The sequence below is a fragment of the Stigmatopora argus genome, chromosome 12 (assembly GCF_051989625.1).
Source record: "Stigmatopora argus isolate UIUO_Sarg chromosome 12, RoL_Sarg_1.0, whole genome shotgun sequence".
Taxonomy (NCBI): Eukaryota; Metazoa; Chordata; class Actinopteri; order Syngnathiformes; family Syngnathidae; genus Stigmatopora; species Stigmatopora argus.
This window is the reverse complement of record NC_135398.1, coordinates 2,499,995-2,517,487: the sequence shown is the minus strand read 5'-3', so window position 1 is coordinate 2,517,487 and position 17,493 is coordinate 2,499,995. Positions and strand designations below refer to the sequence as shown.

General features: G+C 40.5%; 1 protein-coding gene across 4 annotated transcripts; it reads right to left on the bottom strand.

Moving 5' to 3' along the window:
- Positions 1-178: 178 nt before the first annotated feature.
- On the bottom strand, positions 179-17,405 carry lpin2 (lipin 2). Of its 4 annotated transcripts, none has more exons than XM_077614308.1 (19): positions 17,283-17,405; positions 12,662-12,862; positions 11,595-11,690; positions 10,862-11,304; positions 10,321-10,447; positions 9,927-10,224; positions 9,058-9,157; positions 8,808-8,995; positions 8,110-8,203; positions 7,959-8,028; positions 7,795-7,887; positions 7,174-7,256; positions 6,965-7,112; positions 6,270-6,418; positions 5,409-5,495; positions 4,054-4,206; positions 2,912-3,026; positions 2,471-2,574; positions 179-2,240 (listed from the first exon to the last, which is right to left on the bottom strand). In XM_077614308.1, the coding sequence occupies exons 2-19, from the start codon at positions 12,851-12,853 to the stop codon at positions 2,096-2,098; spliced, it is 2,685 nt and encodes an 894-aa protein (XP_077470434.1). In that variant the 5' UTR covers positions 12,854-12,862; positions 17,283-17,405; the 3' UTR covers positions 179-2,095. The 4 variants fall into 4 exon arrangements, with proteins under 4 accessions (XP_077470434.1, XP_077470437.1, XP_077470436.1 ...); XM_077614311.1 differs by lacking the exon at positions 17,283-17,405 and adding an exon at positions 15,767-15,791; XM_077614310.1 differs by lacking the exon at positions 17,283-17,405 and adding an exon at positions 15,519-15,629.
- Between the last annotated feature and the right edge of the window lie 88 nt (positions 17,406-17,493).

Here is a 17,493-nt window from a genome sequence, read left to right as displayed (position 1 = left end):
TCCACAAAGTTTCTCTCTTATCGTACGCAAAAAAAACAGTCCAAGGGATTTTGTTTTAGCAGTAATTCAAGTAGATGCTTTTGATAAACACATTTTGAAATATAGTTGTTCTTGGACGGATACCAAGTTGGCAATTGTGAGACATTTGGAGACTTACTCTGGAGTTTAAACACAAACATTTTTTTTGTATTTTCAGGGAACTTTATTGAATACAAACAAAAACCGTGACGGCCACAATAGCGAAGCGTCATTAGGCTGATTTTTTTTTTTTTTCTAAATATTTCCTCTTTACAATGTGTCCTTTTAAAACCACATTTGGATCTACAATGGCCTCTTTGTGGTGTTTGTGTGGGTGGGCCACACATAAGCAAACATCATTCAGTTTTGAAGAAATTACCCAAAAACAAAAAATAAGCAGCAGCAAAAAAAAAAAAAGCAGCAGCAAAAAAAAAAAAAAGTAATCTGCCTTTTCTTGAAACTGGATCTTTTAATAGTAAAATATAACAAAGACATGTTCGGGCGGGGTGTTTCTAAGGGTGACGTGTGCACTGTCCACACAAGATGTTTTACTTTCACAGAAAGAATGGATTTTTTTTCTTTTTTCAATCACTAACCAGAAAACAAACATGAATCAACCGTTGATGCAATAATGACGACCGATACTGACTGACAGAATCGTTTGTGCTTAAAGTCCTGCTATTTTCTCTCTCAAATTTATCGTTTTTAATTGTTCGGTTTTAACTCGCAACAATGTACGCGTAAAGCTCTTCTCCACTTTGTTTTGTTTTAACGAAATGGGCGACGACGACAACAAAAAAACAATTTAAGTGTCTTATTTTTCCACATCGGAACCCAAACAGAAGTGGATATTGGACATTTTATCACCGAATGCTACACAGTGTAAACAATTATCGCTGTTTATCAAATATTTAACGGACTTTGATGGCTAATGAATTAGTTAAATCGCAGGACTGGGGATTTAAGTTTGTCTTATAAAATAATAGCAAAGAAATCGCAACAGCTTAATAGTACAATTGCTCAAGTATTTTTTTTCTGTAAGAGACTATCACAGTATAAATATTTCCTTCATGTTGATGTGGATCAAGGTTCGAGTCCAGCTTTTCTTTGAAAAACTTTGCCTATTTACATCCAATGAGCAGTTTGCTGTGCTTTTAATAACAGTTCTTCCGATTTTTTTAAATATTTTAAGTTCGAGCTCCATCGCTCACGCCAGCACAATAGCTTAGCTTAGCACATATGCTAGCCAGCCTCCTAAATACACAGCAATTTTGTATGAAATCAAACCACAACTCCTGGCTTTTGTTTCTTTAGTCAAGTGTGCAAAGCAGCTATAAGACCAAGTGCGTTTGGATCATCAAGTAACACCGCTCCTGCGTCATTTTTTTGTAGAAAACTTGGACGATTTCAGTGTGCGCGCTGACGTTGAAGTTTGCCGCTCATACTTCCAACAAATCTTCATGAAAATGCAAAAAAAAATAAAGTGAAATATCCTAAATGCTGAGGAAAAATGTGAGCGTACCTTTAAAAAAAATGGTGATTGTTAAAGTTATCGTCCTCCAAAAACGACAACAACAAAAAAGGCTAGCTGTTAGCATCGAGTGCTAATGCTGTCCAACAGCTTTGAGGCTCTTCAGGACTCAAGACGAAGCAAAAGGCATCACGAGCAGCAATAACTTAAAAACAAATGACTAATGATCATAAATAACAATAATAATGATGATTCAGCAGAACTGGTGCCTTAAATACGAGTGTTATATCCTTATATAGTATTGTCCTATCTGAGATGAAGTCAAATGATTCCGTGTGAGGAGTAGCTGCTTCGTGTTGGGAAACGGGAAGAATGACCATGAATACTGAACGCGTGTCATTTGCGCTGAACGGCAACCGTAGAAGTGAATTAAGTCAAAGGCTGCGTGCGTTTTGTTTTGGCGAAAGCAAGCCTCTCTCGAGTGTCTCTCTTTTTTTGTCTACGGGGCCGAGAAAAGAAGCAATCAAAAACCTTCGTATCTTCCAGGAAACCTATTTGAGTGCGTCCGTTACGCGTCTTGTCCACCGCGAGTACCTGAGCGGCTTTTCAAAGCAGGTCCTCGGGGTCCACGGCGAGAATGGGTTGCCTCCAGAAGCAGAAGGAGCTGAACTCGGGCATGACGAAGGCCTCGTTCTGTTCCTTGCTCAGCAACGGGAACACGTGCTCCACCAACTCGCTCAATCTGCCATAACTGCACCACAACCAGATTCCACCGGTTATTTTTTTTATTTATTTCATGGCCGGAGGATGTTATTATTAAAAGTTAAGTGGCATGTGATGAGAGGAAATATCTTGTCAGCCAAGAAATAACATAACGGAGATTTGTTTGGATAGTGTAGTTCTGTTGATATTATTGTAAAAACAAGAAAAATAATATATTCATTAGGGGGAAAAAGCTAAAAAGTTAACTGGTGTACGTACGAGGACTTGTTGCCCTTGGTCTGTTCCTGGATGAGCTCTCCCTTTGGGTTGACGGTGAAAATCCGGCAAACGGGAACTCCCACTTCCTTGTATGCGAACACATCCTGCAAAAAAACATACTGAAGTTGTTGATTGCATTGTAAAATTGGACTGAAAAACAAAACGTGTAGTTAATGTGTTCAAAAATGTTCAAAAATCCTTTGCTTTAAGTTTATAAATGCACCAGAAATAAATGGTTCTAAAAATGAGCTCTTGATTTGATTATATAATACTAACAAGCGGTTGCCAAGTATCTGCTGTTTTGCACGTGTCAAGATGACACATCATGACTCGCGTGTCATTTCATCTCAGGAGAGATGAAAATCATTCGCTGGTGCAGATGAAGATGTTGTCTGCGTGAGATCACATGACGTCTATTGTTTATGTCTGGTGAAGACTCACGTTGGCTCGGTTGCCAAAGGCGGCGTGGAACGGCTGTTTGTTGTACAGGAACAGGTTCTTGATGTCGGTCAGGCATTGGATCTTAAAAATCTCGGGCTTCTTCTCTATAACCTCCCTGGAAAAAAACAAAAAAACAAAACAGGGATGATTATAGCTTCCCGTTTGATGGGCGCAATACGTTGCAAAAAAAATTCCTTGGGCCAGTGCAAACGCAATGAAGGGCTATTATGACCGATGCAGTTGGCAAAGCCTTGGACGTTGCTGTGGTTACGAGCGGAGACGACGACGACGACGACGACAGCGGGAAATACAGGAGACAACGCCCGCTTTCGTCCGGTGTAATTAAAGTGAAAATACTATAATACAGAGCTGTGTTTAGAACAACGCATTGTACACTTGGGACAAATGTCAACAGAGGGCTTTGGTGTTTAACCCTGTGATAAATCAAAGATGGGTCATCCGAATTTTGCAGGTTCCAGGGTGCATACAAAAAAATTGGATAGAGATTCAATAAAACTGGCTTTCTTAAATTGTATGAAAGTGGAGTTTCTCAATCTGAGCTGGTCAGGAGCAAAAATGCAACCGATAGCCAATAAAAATGAAAACAAAATAAAATATCCGGTACACGGTCGATTGGTCGCCGGTCTTTTGGTCGCCCGGAAGGTAAGTAATAATTACCATTTAAATCGTTGCTGAAATTTCCTAAATACAAACAGCGAATTACTATTTATTCATACTTAATGCCCTATTAATTATTAGGCTAAAGAAAAGCTTCAAATTTCCTGGACTTTTATTGTTTTTTGTTGGAGAACTTAAGACCCTGACTGACGTCGCTTCTTAAAGGGACAACACGTGTACATACAAACTCTTCTACACTCACACGTCGGCTCAGTGAAACTGCTCATGGCCATTGTTGGCTTTGATTGATGCGTAGACCGTGTTGTTTTACCTTGTTTTGTCGCCGGTCTTTTGGTCGTCGGTCTTTTGGTCGCCCGTTGTCGCGGTCGGGGCGACCAAAAGACCAGCGACCAATCGACAGCACACAAAATATCCTTGGTGCTCCCGCTATCTTGTTAAAACACAACATTTCCAACCTGAAGAATACACGCAAACCGATTCTGCGTATGTCTGAGTGTTTTTACCTGTGGAAGGCAGAGAAGAGGCTACTGGGGGACAGCATGAGGGGCCCACGAGGCAAGATGGTGCCACCATCGTTGACCCACTGGAGGTACCCCCGCGTCATGTCCGCCATGCCGATGGCGCGGGCCGAGCAGTACAGGAACTTGTAGCCGTTTCTGTCAACGTGAACGGAAGGAGACAAAGTGGGAAGGTGCTAAGAATAGAAGTCTAATTAGATCAGCGCAAAACGCAGCATGAAGAAAGTGGTAGGAATCTTCAGAGAGCTGACGCAGATCCAAATAAATGCATACATTTGTTTGCTTGCATAGAAAATGCGGCAAACAAAGTCATATGCCTTCAAAGTGACTGAATGATTTAAGTGTTGTTTTCGGTATATTTTGTCAGAAAGCATTCTTTGTGGCATCTGGGAACACTTTCTTAAAAATATAACAGAGTAAATGCCGCGTGTTAAGCTCGTTCATAAATGTTTTAGCATACCGTATTTTCTCGCATATTAGCCGACTCAACGTATAAGCCTCACCCATAAAATTGCCTTAAAATCGTTGAATTGTATAATTTCTCGCGTATAAGCCGCCCCCTGATTCACAATTTTCACCACCATATTCATCTGTGAGTTTTTGGGGGCCGAGTTTACAAGGAATTAACTCCAGCAGTGATGCGCAAGAAGAAATGTCAGCTAAAAAAATAAAATAAAAAAGTGTTTAGCTGTCTGTTCTGCACGGAAAATGTATTCCACGTGGTTTTGTGTCCTTCAGCCTTACTACACATTTTGTTAGTAATTTAATAGGGAGTGCAAATGTTTTACTTTGAAGGGAAAAATCTTAAGAAAAATGATTGCACGTGGTATTTCTGAGATACTGTATAAATCGATTGCTGGATTGCACACATTCCGAAAGGGTGTTGCCTGCACGTAGACAAATTAAAAAAGGAAGTCCTGTGACCAGTACAGTGTGTTCATAGCGTTCTAGTTTGTCATCCCTAGGCCCCCTAGCGGCGCCCTGAGCGAGCAATGGCAGGCACAATAAGTACGTTTTTTTTTACGTTTTATGCAAAATACGTTTTTTTTAATTGAATGTTATTCATAGACGTCAAAATATATATATTTTTTAGCATTTTATCTGTTTATCTTTTCTCCATTTTAGAATAAATGACCATATTGGCCACATTGTCTTGCGTTATGGCACTGCGCGCATGTCAAGTCTAATTTGTGCGCATATAAGCCGGACCCTCGATTCAGTCATCTTTTTTTAGCGACAAGTATACGAGAAAATACGGTAATCACGGCAAACTGCAGCATGGGACTGGAAGCAAACCCAGATTCCCCTTCCGCTGTCATCAATCGTCATTTTGTGCTTACTCGGCTACGGAGTGGTAAAGCTTGGCGATCCCCTGGTGGGTCCAGTCTTTCCCAAGTTGCGGAAGGATCTGTCCAAACACGTCAGACCTGGAAAGAACAGCAAAAAGTGAAACAACCATCAGCCAGAGAAGCTATAAAGAAAAATGAGTTGCGCGTGGGGAAGTGCCTAAATGTAAATGAGCTCATTATGGAGCTCTGTGAGCGCCACACTAACAGAAGCCCCATGTCACGGGTCTCCCGCGGGGTCACGGCGGATAATAAGATGAAGTCAATCAGGCTCGTTTTATGTATCTACGCGCCCTCGGCGAGCGGAACTCGGGGAACCGAAGGCGACGTCGGCGAAACGTCGGAGGTGAGCTGCGAGCTAATTAAAAACTGAACACGTAAATAGACATCTTATTAAAATGAGAAGATACGAGCGCTATTTTGTGGGGGTTAACGTGTCATCTTGGCCTATTCAAGTTATCCTGGAAAATGGAACGAAACATTTTGGCGGATAATTGCCTTCGTCTTAAAAACGACTGTCACGCGAGAAGCTTTTTGTAATTGTGTGGTCACATTCGCAAATACGAAACTGATGCTTTCAGAGAGTTCAAATTGGGGTGCAATTTCCCAAATACGGGATGAATAAAGTTATCCAATCCAATCCAAAAAAGGCCAGTGTTTTCAATGGGAAAAATTGACATGTGCTAAAGTATAACTACCTGGGATTGAAAATAAATGAATTTTCGATTGGATCTCTACCAGATTGCTATGTGTGCTACATCTGGAACAATCAATCTGGTGTGCCAGGTTAATCTACTAGAGTAGACCCCGATTAGCTGTCAGTGAGGAGATGCCTGTGAAAGATCTGGAGCCTACTTGGTGATGGTTCCATCGATGTCTGAGATGATGACTTTGTCATCCCAGTTCCACAGATAGATGGTGCCCTCGCAGCGACACGTGCCTTGGTACTGCGTGGTGATGCTGAATGTCACGTCGTTGGGTCCCTCCTTCAGTTTCAAGCTGGCCTGGGAGAACCAGCGGAAAAATACGGGAGACCCATTAAATAATATTCACAATTTCCAAAGTTAATACTCATAATCAGACAATGAAAATTATTATTATTAAATGACACCCAATTTAGTAAATCAAATCTTTTTTATCCTTGAAAAGGGCAAGCACCAATTGCAAACAGCAGATGGGGCTGGAACCTGACAAATGAATTAAAACCCTGTGCTCCATCTCCATCTTGCCGTTTCTTGTTTCTTTTCCGCCTTATTCCACTTTGTTCAATACGCGTGTAACGCCGTTTAGGTTAGGTTAGAACTTTATTTCATCCCGTATTTGGGAAATTTCTTGGTTGCAGTAGCAAGACAGATACAAGACACGCAAGACATTGTAGACCTAGGTAAAATATAGTAATAATAATAAATAATAGTAAATAATAGCATGTACAAGTCTTGAACCGATTTGCTTACACATCAACTGTGGTTTAGGTTAGGTTAGGTTAGGACTTTATTTCATCCCGTATTTAGGAAATGTCTTTTTATATGTTTGTTTATACGGGCACTCACGATTTGATCAGAGGAGAGCCGTAGCGACTTCCGGTAGGTGTGCCCACCCGAGTGCTGCAGACCGTCACTCGGCTGGTGTCTCTCGTGACACGACACGGCGCTCACCTCTTTGCCCTCTTCGTCACTGGACGAGTCATGGCCTTTCGTCCTATAAAAAAAAGCTTTGTTAAATTTATCGCCATCGTGTGTAATTCTCCTCGAACACTTACAATAAATTGAGATTTTCCTGTGTCATGCCAATTCCTTCCTCCCCTGACTGAGATTCCTCCTTGGCTTCAAGCTTAGTCTCAGACTGCAATGAGAAAAAAAAGCGAGCACTGAACGATTTATTCAGACGAGTTTCTCCTACTCATGGACCAGAAAACACACAACGCGCATGCGTGGGCAAAAAGAGGGCTTTCTGGGTAATAAAGTATTCTCGTGGACACAACACCGATAGCCAATAGCACCCTTCCTCAGAATAAAATTTCATTACCCACAATCAATACGTGGGTAGGCTGTTATTCCTTGCTTAGCCTGTTAGCTCCCGCGATCGCTCATTCAAGACTACTTCTTGTTGTGCGTTATCCTATTGTGAGGACAGTTGTGTGCATCATTTTCCAAATATTTTGAAGGGGATACAACAGCAAACAGCCCATCGATAGTGAACGTGAGGGTGGAGGCGTGGCAAACCGCTAACCCGGAAAACGATTTGTTTTGGGTTCATTTCAATGGGAAACGTCCGCTCGAGTTACGAAAAGCTCGACATACGATCTCAGTCCCGGAACGAATTAAGATCATATGTCGAGGTACCACTGTATTTAAATTGAAAAATTAAAGGTCCATCACACCTGCTTGACTGCACTGTCCGCCCTTTTTCGCCAGAACCACCAGCGGCCTGACTTCTTTGGCATCTTTTCCTTCACCCAGGCCTCTTCTGTTGCCTAAATCATACGCAGCAGTCTTAAAATGCACGGCAAATATGAATATATACAAAATAATTTGCAATTAGTACCTTAGGTAAATTCTTCTGAAAGGCTTGTAGACTTAGAATCAAGGGTGCAGCAAGAGTCCAATTATAATATCTAGGAGCATGCCAAAAATATTGAGAACCAATTATATTAATGAAAAAAGTCACATTTTCAATACTATGTAAAAATAAATACCTATTTCCTATCTTTACAACAAGGTTGGGGTTATCTATGATTGCAGGATTTTCGGCAAATTCATTGTAGGTGATAATGTGCTCCATGAACTTTTCTGTGGAGAGAGAAAAAAAAAGTTATAAATAGCTATGACAGTTATGAGAGCCATACGTCATCACTTAAGTGCATCTTTTCTATTCTTTACACAAAAACCAAAATATCTTCCAGAAAGCAATGTCAATATTCTCACTGAATTTCATTGTTTGGACAGCGCCATTGTTTAGTTGCATCTTCCAAGAACAAAAATAGATTGTCATATTATTGCTGCCAATAGTCGTCGAAGATGGGACGATTTTCAAGTAATCGCATTTAATTCACTTTATCTTACTTTTCTAAACAATGGATTACTCTTAAAGTTAAATGATTGTTTTCCCTAACTTTGAATGCCCATTTGAAGTAAAATATGCCTTTCAAGTAATCGCATTTAATTCACTTTCTTACTTTTCTAAAGAATGGATTACTCTAAAAGTCAAATGATTGTTTTCCCAACTTTGAATGCCCATTTGAAGTAAAATATGCCTCACTACAGCTTTTACAGTCTCACTAAACTCTGCCTTCGTGAGGGAGCAGTTCTGACCTGTCGATCCTCAGCCCGCCTTATCTAGTGCAAACCCCAAAGTGGCTTTATCGCTATGACAACCAAAGCAGACTTGCAGCACCTTTGGATATCTCCGCATTCTCCGTAAGGCCTCCGCACAGCGACAGCGTGACGTCTGGGAGGTCGCCGGCCGAATCGGAAAGACACTCGGTGCCGCTGTCGGCCGCGGCGCTGCCGACCGACTGCGGTGACTGCGAACCTGAGCGAATCTCCGTTTCCATCCAGTGCTTTGCGGCTGCCTCCGCCTCGCTGCGTTGAGAATGCGCGAGTTAAAAACCCCGCGTTGCTTCTCACATTGCCGGTCGTGCTACCTCTTGGGAAAATATCTAGCAGCGACATCGGGCTCAAGTGCATTTAGGTCGTCCAGGTAGATGTCCTCAGGACCCTGATGTTGGCTTCTCTTTGGCACACCTGTATTCCAAAAGAAAATTAGAAGCCAGGTTAGAAAAAGGGTTGCGATATATCGCCTTAAAATAAAAACATTTTTAAAAATTTGAGATTTAATGTAAATTTACTCTCACCTTACTGTTAGCGGAAATATTGTAATTTAATTCTGGCCTTGAGTCTATAATGCAATATCAGTACATAAAGTTTTAAATGTAGGGAATTAGAGGCATTTTTTAGGGGAAATGTAATAGTCATACCTCTACTTACAAAATTAACTGGTTTTAAGACTTTTTCCCGTAACTTGAAAATTTTGTAAGTAAAGGTGTACTTTATATGTAAATTCTTGAATTCATTCCACGGTCCTCACACAACTACCAACTAGACCCTTTAAAATTGTCCAGATTTTGCATGAAAGATGTGAGGAAGCACACAAAAATAAGAGAAAATAAGGAAATTATTTATTAATGTCCTAAAATAAATAAAGCATATGAAAATGTTCCCTGCGCCGCCAGATAGCGGCAAGAGCTCACTCTACCAGGGCTGAAAGCCATCCACTTTGTAGTACATTTTAGACTTTTCCGTGTGCCCTATGTGTGTGTGTATGTGAAAATATGTGCCACATTGCATTTGTAGTTTCTAATCGTTTAATAAGGGGAATTCAAAATAAAATAATAGATAAGGAAATGCATTTACTTTTTGGGAGATTTCGTAACTTGGATCGTTTTCATATAATTTCTTAGTCACCTCCAGGAAAAGGTGAAAATGAAATGAGAAAATGGCTCAATTGGCCTACCTTTCTTCTTTGAAGGAGAGTCATTCTGCTGGCTGTTAGCCGGGGTGGAGGTGACCACGTTGTACGGGAGCATGTCCACAGGCTCCGTGAGAGCGATAGAAGACTGACAGACAGTCGTGTCGGTGCTCGTCAGCGTGCGTGGCTCGGGCTTGACGATGGCGCACGCTAGGTGGCTGCCGTCATCTGTTTCGCCGTCGTTCTCCATGGCCTCAGTGCTGAGTATGACGCGGAAATGGGTGTTCTCCGAGGGCGTGATGGTCACCGTTTTAAGGAGCTCTGACTTGTCTTTTTTAATCACCTGGATATTGAGACAGGAGCAGAAAGAGGGAAAAAAATCAATGCCTGAGGAAGGTTAAATATGGCCATAAAATGGTTTGGAAGGTTGATCTTCTACCCTTGTCGTTTCTGGAAACTCTCCCCATGTCCACTGCATGTGTGACTCGGCTCGCAGTAACGTCTCGGAAGGTCTCACCAACAGTTCAGAATCGCTCTTTGGTGAAAAGGCCTGTGATAAGCCATGGCTAAAATGTACAGAGAAATATAAAATAGGAATCAGAATTTTCAGGTGGACCTAATAGTTTGACAACAGTTCAGAATAATGCTCTGGCCATGCTAATTCCATCTTGTCTATGTAAAACGGTCGTTTTTGTCCATTTTGTAGTCAAGACTAGCTTCAGATTTAGAAGGGCAAAGCGTATATGTAATCATAGTCAAGCCGTTTATCTGCCACTTAAAGGTTTTTTTTTTTAAAAAAGGTTATTAAGTGTTTCTTAGGAATCAGAAACTATATATTTATACTTCTCCCTCAATCAACAACGCTGTTGACAAACAATGGAGTTACAGGCTAGCTTGCGTAGTTCACAGTCGGTTAGCAATGGACTACAGTGCATTCCAATATATGCGCTATAAATCCTTGCTAACTAGCAAAAACCAACCTGTCATTTGTTGCCCAGTCACCATCGGACAACGCGTAACCATCCAGGTTGTGTCTGGCCGCGGGGAGTCTGGGGTCAACGTCGCGTATTGTGGAAGTCGAGGGTGATCTGGACACGTGTGGTACTGCAATATCTTCATCGGAACTCAAGTCCATTTCAAATATGTCCTCGTTTGGAGTAGCAGTGGGGACGTTAGCAGCGGGGACGTTAGCAGCGACGGCGGGAGGGGCCGACATAGGCGGAGTCAGTTCTTCTCTGCGGGGGTCTCCTTTGTGCTTTTTCCGCCTTCTTTTCTTCTTTTTCGTCGACACGGTGGCGGGCGCAGGCAAATCTTCCTGGTCGTCGTCTTCCAAGCCTTTCACGGGCCGGCCCTCCACCTCGGAGATCCAGAAAAGGTGGCTCTCTGTCGGGATGGGGGATGTGGCCAGGTGGGCTGGGACAATCTGCCAAAAAATGTAGAAAAATGCTGCCAAATAAGACATCAGTAATGCTAAAAAATAAAACAGAACAGTACTTTTTTGAAAAAACACAATTAATTAAATGGAAACAAATTCATGAATTTCTTTGCAGTTCTGGGCTACTGTGTTTCAATATGTTAATACTCCGAGCTTGAATGAAATGAGATAATCTGGAGATCGAATTATTTGCACACAAAAATCCTAATATGTGCAGTATAGTAAGTAAATACATGTCAGAAAAATGAATACTCTAATTATTATCTTTTCATACTTACATTCTGCTGCTCGGTTTCCTGAACGAAAAAGGCTTCGCCGTTATCGCCGAGTTTCATTTGCAACTCCACAGCCTCTCCATTTACTTCAATGTCAATCTGGATGAAAAAAAAATAAAAAATAGTCAGGAACTTTATTTTGAAGGTTTCCCACAAGCTCATCTTTTTTTAAGACCCGTCGGGCAAGAAACCGGTGACAGCTCTTGACCGTACTTGACCATTGACCTGCTTTGTCTTTGACACAACATCCTGCCTGCTCGCTCAGCAGTTACAAGATTTCATTTCTGGCTTCCAGGAAGCTTTGCGGGAATGAAAGCGCGACGAGGGAAGACAGCAGGCGCTAACTCCTAATTAACTAATGACAAAGACTCACCGTCTGTCCTCATTAAATGTTCTAAGTGGGTGACAGCCCACCGCGTTCAAGTAGTCGACACTCTGCACGTAGACTGATCCACTCAATATTGTTATTATTTTGTTTGCGTCTGATATGACATTTTGCAAGCCGGTTGGTTGCATAACAGCCCTGAACCGCAGGCGGCCTTTTTCCCACCCGCGGTTTCCTCTCCTAACCACCCATCCAAGTTGTAGTGCTTGTTGCTATGGAGACGGCTCATTCATTCATCCCTACCAGTCCATCAGTATTCCAGGGAGCTAGTGAGAAAGTACCTCCATCAATGGCACTAGAAGATCACCATCGACAGCCATTGGACATCTATCATTGTCAATGATAGGCAAATAGTTCATTTTGGGTCACTTATTTTGTTTTTCACTTCCATTTTAGGGTACTGCTAGGTCACTTACTGTCTATTTTGGATAATTTTCTATTGATTTTGGGGGACATTTCGGGATTCTTCTTGTTCGTTTGTTGGTCCATGCTGATTTTGGGGCATTTTCAGGTGATTTCCTGTTGGTTTTGGAGCATTTTAAGGTTCCTAATGACCTCATGTGCTGCCATTTCAGGCGCTGTTTTGACGGCAGCGGGCAAATTAACGAATGAGATTGCGGATGGGAAATTAAGCGCACTTGATCACACAACTCACAAGAAGAAGAAAATCTTGTAGGGATCTCACCACTTTCTCTTTGGAGCGCAGCACGCCCAATTTGCCGAAACGCACATGGAAGGGTGAACACTGGTAAGTGCCGTCCCGCTGGCGGACAACCACGACGTCGATACATCCCGACAACGTTGCCTGATTAATTCCCTTGTACAGCTCCTTGACGGTGACCAGCACCTGCCCGGCCAGCTGACCCACGTAGTTCATAGTGTCCACCTGAAAGCATAGTATCAATAATTACACAATGCCACAACGTAAAAAAAACTTTAAAAACAAAGCACGAGGAAGCTGGTTCGTCTAGAACGGTGTTTCCCAACCTTTTTGGTGCTTTGGCATACTTTTTGCATTGAAAAAAATCTCAAGGGACACCACTATCTGAAAATCTGTTAATTTAAAACTGTCACCTGTATAAACAATAATTATTCTCATCAAAGTTTTATCCGGAGAAATCACATAAGCCTCCAAAATGATTCAAAAATCAAATTTTTCACTGACCTAATGACACCAAAAGCTGATGTTTGTGGACCCTGAACAAGTTAAAAAAATAAGTAATTCAATATTTTTAATCGGATAATTTTATTTTATTTTGTTTTCTCCAAATATGACTTCAATATACTAAATTTACACCAAAAAAAAGTGCAAGACCTCATGACAAACCACCATGACCACCGCACAATTATTATGTAAGTTAAACCAACCCTTTAATTAACCCTTATCAACTCGTTAGCTGTTGTGAAACACTGTCGTAAATTTTATAACTTCCCCTTTTTTTTCCTCAGGATCCTCAGAGTTGGACCAATGAGATGATAGCTTGAAGGCGCAGATGGCTGATAAGGTCACGCTAGCTTGGCGGTGTTTTTCGCTCTGATAACAAGGTGTACTCTGCGGGGTGACGTTTCTGCACACGCTGTCACGTGTGCGATATGATCGTTGCTGCGTCTGCTTGTTATTGTGACTCGTCAGGAAGTTTGTGGCTTTTTGTTGCATGCCAATTTGGACCGAAATTGTTACGTAAATTGGTACAATGGCTCAGAGTTACCGTGACGCATTAATTCATCTATATCCGAAACGTGTGACGGCAAATACAAGGTAAGTACTGTAAAAAATAAACGGTTTAATCCTTAAAGGGATTATTCTGTTTACATACCAATAAAGCATACTGAAATGAGCAGTTTATTGAACAAGTTAACACAATTAAGTCCACTTTTTCGTATCCTTTTTCCCATGGAAAGCAATTGAGATTGTATACAAATAACTACGTATTCATAAATTCATGTGGTCTTAATACATTTCAAATGAGTTAACTCTTTGATGACAATACAGAAATTATTAGGAAATCATGCGACAATATTCTTACACCATTCTTCTGCAAATTTCAATTATTATTACCAGTACAGTAATCCCTCAAATATCGCGGCTTCAACTTTCACGGCTTCACTACATCGCAGATTTTCTTCTAGGGGAATTTTTTTTGATTTTTTTTTTTGTAAGTTCATAAAAAATGTGAAAATCCACACTGAAACTCTAGCGGAATCCACTCAGTACTTAAGTAAAAAAATAAAAAAATATTATTCCCTCTAAGATGTGCTCGTGCAAAATTGCGCATTACTTTCGTCTTCTCTACGCACAGCAAATCATATGGAGCGCACAAAATAAGATCTTTTTTTTTTAGCTGTGAGGCCGACGAGCGAACCACTCATCCGCCGGGCCGCCCATTCATAGATATTAATCATTACATTTTATTATTACTAAATCATTTATGTGTAGTAGACATACACCTGCCATAAGCAGGTGTGATACTGGTGTGTGCCCATAGCGAGCAATGATGTTGCTCACACCGGTACTCCGTGTGCTCAGGGAGGTTGTCTTTCTGCCCAGACAAACAAAAAATTAGAGGGGAACATTGGGGGTAACCCTACTTCGAGTTTTTCGTTTATCGCGGCCATGTCTGGTCTACATTAACCGCGATAATCGAGGGATTACTGCAAAAGACCCAGTTCAAGGGAAAAAATAATTTTGACACATACCTATCTGTGAAAGTATTGGTTTTTACCGAGTGAAGTCGTTGATTGTGGTGTCGGTTTTAAGTAGGCATGAGTCCATCGACTGTGTGACGGCGGTTTCAGTCAATGAGTGTATAGTAGAGTTGGCTAACTGTGAACCGCCTCAGCTGTTTTTCCTCCTGGCTCGCCGCCATTGCGCCAGATTACGGCAACTAAGTGTTGCGCAGAACTGCAGTCAAGTGAATGTCTACATCAAAGCAGAATTTCCCTTATTTTGTAATAACGCCTTCTATGGCTAGGGCTTCTCTTTGAAGAAGTGTCACGTAGAAAACCACTGAAAGACCCACAAAAATCCAATTCTATAAAACACCTATGGTGACAAACAACGACGCAATTGTTCGTGTTTGGATGAGCCACGGCGCAGTTGATTTTCTTTCCAACAACATCGGCTTGTCTTGGGAAAGTAACGAGAGCCAAACTATAAACACAAGAATCCGATTACCTTAATTTCAGTTTCAGGTTACACCATCAACAAGACCCATGAATGGAAATCCTGACTGGCAAAGACAGACCGACAGCGATTCGCAAATGAACGACGACAAATAAAAAACAAACTGCAGAAGCACCCTATTCAAATATTAACTCTCAGTACCGATATGGGTAAAATTAACCATTTAAGCAACTTTACATCAACTGAAACTAATGTGACAAGCCCTTAAGTGAGACACTACGTCTTACATCTTGCTAAATTACACAATTTAAAGTATGATAGCAGCTTATATTTCACCTAAAAATCATTTGTTGACAAAAAGTGAAGTCTAAGAGTTCAAATGAGGCAAAAGTGTCAAAACCAGACAGCAGAAACTCACCAAAATAAAAGTAAAAGCACCATAAACAGGATTGAAATACCGACCGACGTCAAGCACGAGAGATCAAGATCAAAGTCTTCATCTAAAAAAAACAATTGCTCAATATCAGTTCTCCACCCATAACAAAAGCAGGAAGTATAAACCTACTAAAATAAAACCAAAGACTCAAACAAATGATCCATATAAACGCAGTTCAAATTTCCTATCAAGCCAACAGGAATGTGAAATAAAACTAGGATGAAACCTACCAAAATTAAAGAAAGAGATGGACTTGACTCCAAAAAAACACCAGACTCAAAACATCCAAATCAAAATCTGCTATTGACAAAACATTCTTGGATACCAAAGTCCGATAGGCCAACATGAACAAATGCAAAAAAAAGACAGGAACTAGAAAACCTAGCAAAACAAGGTCTGTTGTTTTTTTTCTTTTCTTGAATGAGTCTGCTCCATTGTTGTATAACATTGTGCAAAATGTTGTATTTTCACTTAAAACTATAAAATCTTTGAACACTGGCAAATTAATCAATGCTAACCAAGACATTTTTATGTTTTGTCTGACTTTTTCAAAGTCATAAGCATGTTTATATATTTATTAATGCATCTGTTTTTTTAACCATCTCTAGAAAAGTTTAAAAATACTATACGAATCCACTCAGGTCTCATATTTTTACTGCTTACTTGTTTAAATTAATTAAAATGCACAACTTTATAATCATCAGTGCATTACTTATTTATTGATTATTTTATCCTTACTTAGTTATTATTTCTTTCTTTGCTTGCTGTTGTTATTTGTGTACTTCCCTGCTTATTTATGTTGTTGACTCCTTATTCTGTTACTAGTTGTTTATTAATTACTTATTTATTGATTATTTTATCGTTATTTAGTTTATTTATTTATTTGCATGCTGTTATTTGTTTACTTCCCTGCTTATTTATGTTGTTGACTACTTATTCTGTTACTAGTTGTTTATTAATTACTTATTTATTTTTTATTATTCATTGATTAGTTATTAGTTTGTTTGTTGTTGTTATTTGTGCACTTGGTGGTGACGCTATAAAACTCAATATACTTGTATAATAACAATAAAAGCATTCAATTCAATTATAACTTACTAGAGAGTCTTCATTCTAAATATGGATAAAAAACAATTTTAAAGAGAAGTCGAAATACCCAAAATTTACTTTCTTTTAAAAGAAAAAAATAAGGAAGCGGCTACTTACTGCTAGGATGGATATTTTTTTCCGTCTGTATGAAACACATAAATGCCGTATACTACTATACAAAATACCGACTTATAAAAATACTTATGCACCTAATAAAACAAAACACGTCGACGCAAACATGCCTGGGTTTGAGAAAAAAACAGCTTTGTCCTGCTGGCTGATGTTAGAAGAATGAAGTGAAGGAAGTTTTAATGGAAGTCGAAGCCCAAAATGAATGAGTCGTCGTCGTCCGTCGGCTAGCTTCTGTTTAGGTGACGTCGGTTTCACCATAAAAGCACACCGAGTAAAACCGTTATCAAGCGATAAACTTCCTCCTGTTTACCTTCTTACCTCCACGCATTTTACTGGTCTAATAAAAAATGTATTTAATAACCTCATTTCCCGAAATGAATCACTCGCAGCTGGGAGAAAAAACGTCAGTTAGCATTGACGCTAACCAGCGCTAGCTAGTACGGCGGTATGACAAGATGACAAACGTCAGCATTAAAGGACATTTTTATCTTTTAATTAAAAAAATGGTATTTTTCGTAGACATACCGTCGGCTTCAGCGGAGGTTTGTTTATCAGCAGCTCCCCGTGTCCTTCATGTCCTCCTCCTCGCCCCCCGTGGGTGGAACTACTGACTACTACTACGACTACTTCTCCCTCCTCCGGGTTGAAGGAACCTCCCCGAATGACTGACGCATCCGTGGCCGGACCACAGAGCGAGGTTTCGGGGGAGTGGGGTTAGATAAGCATCGCTGTTGTG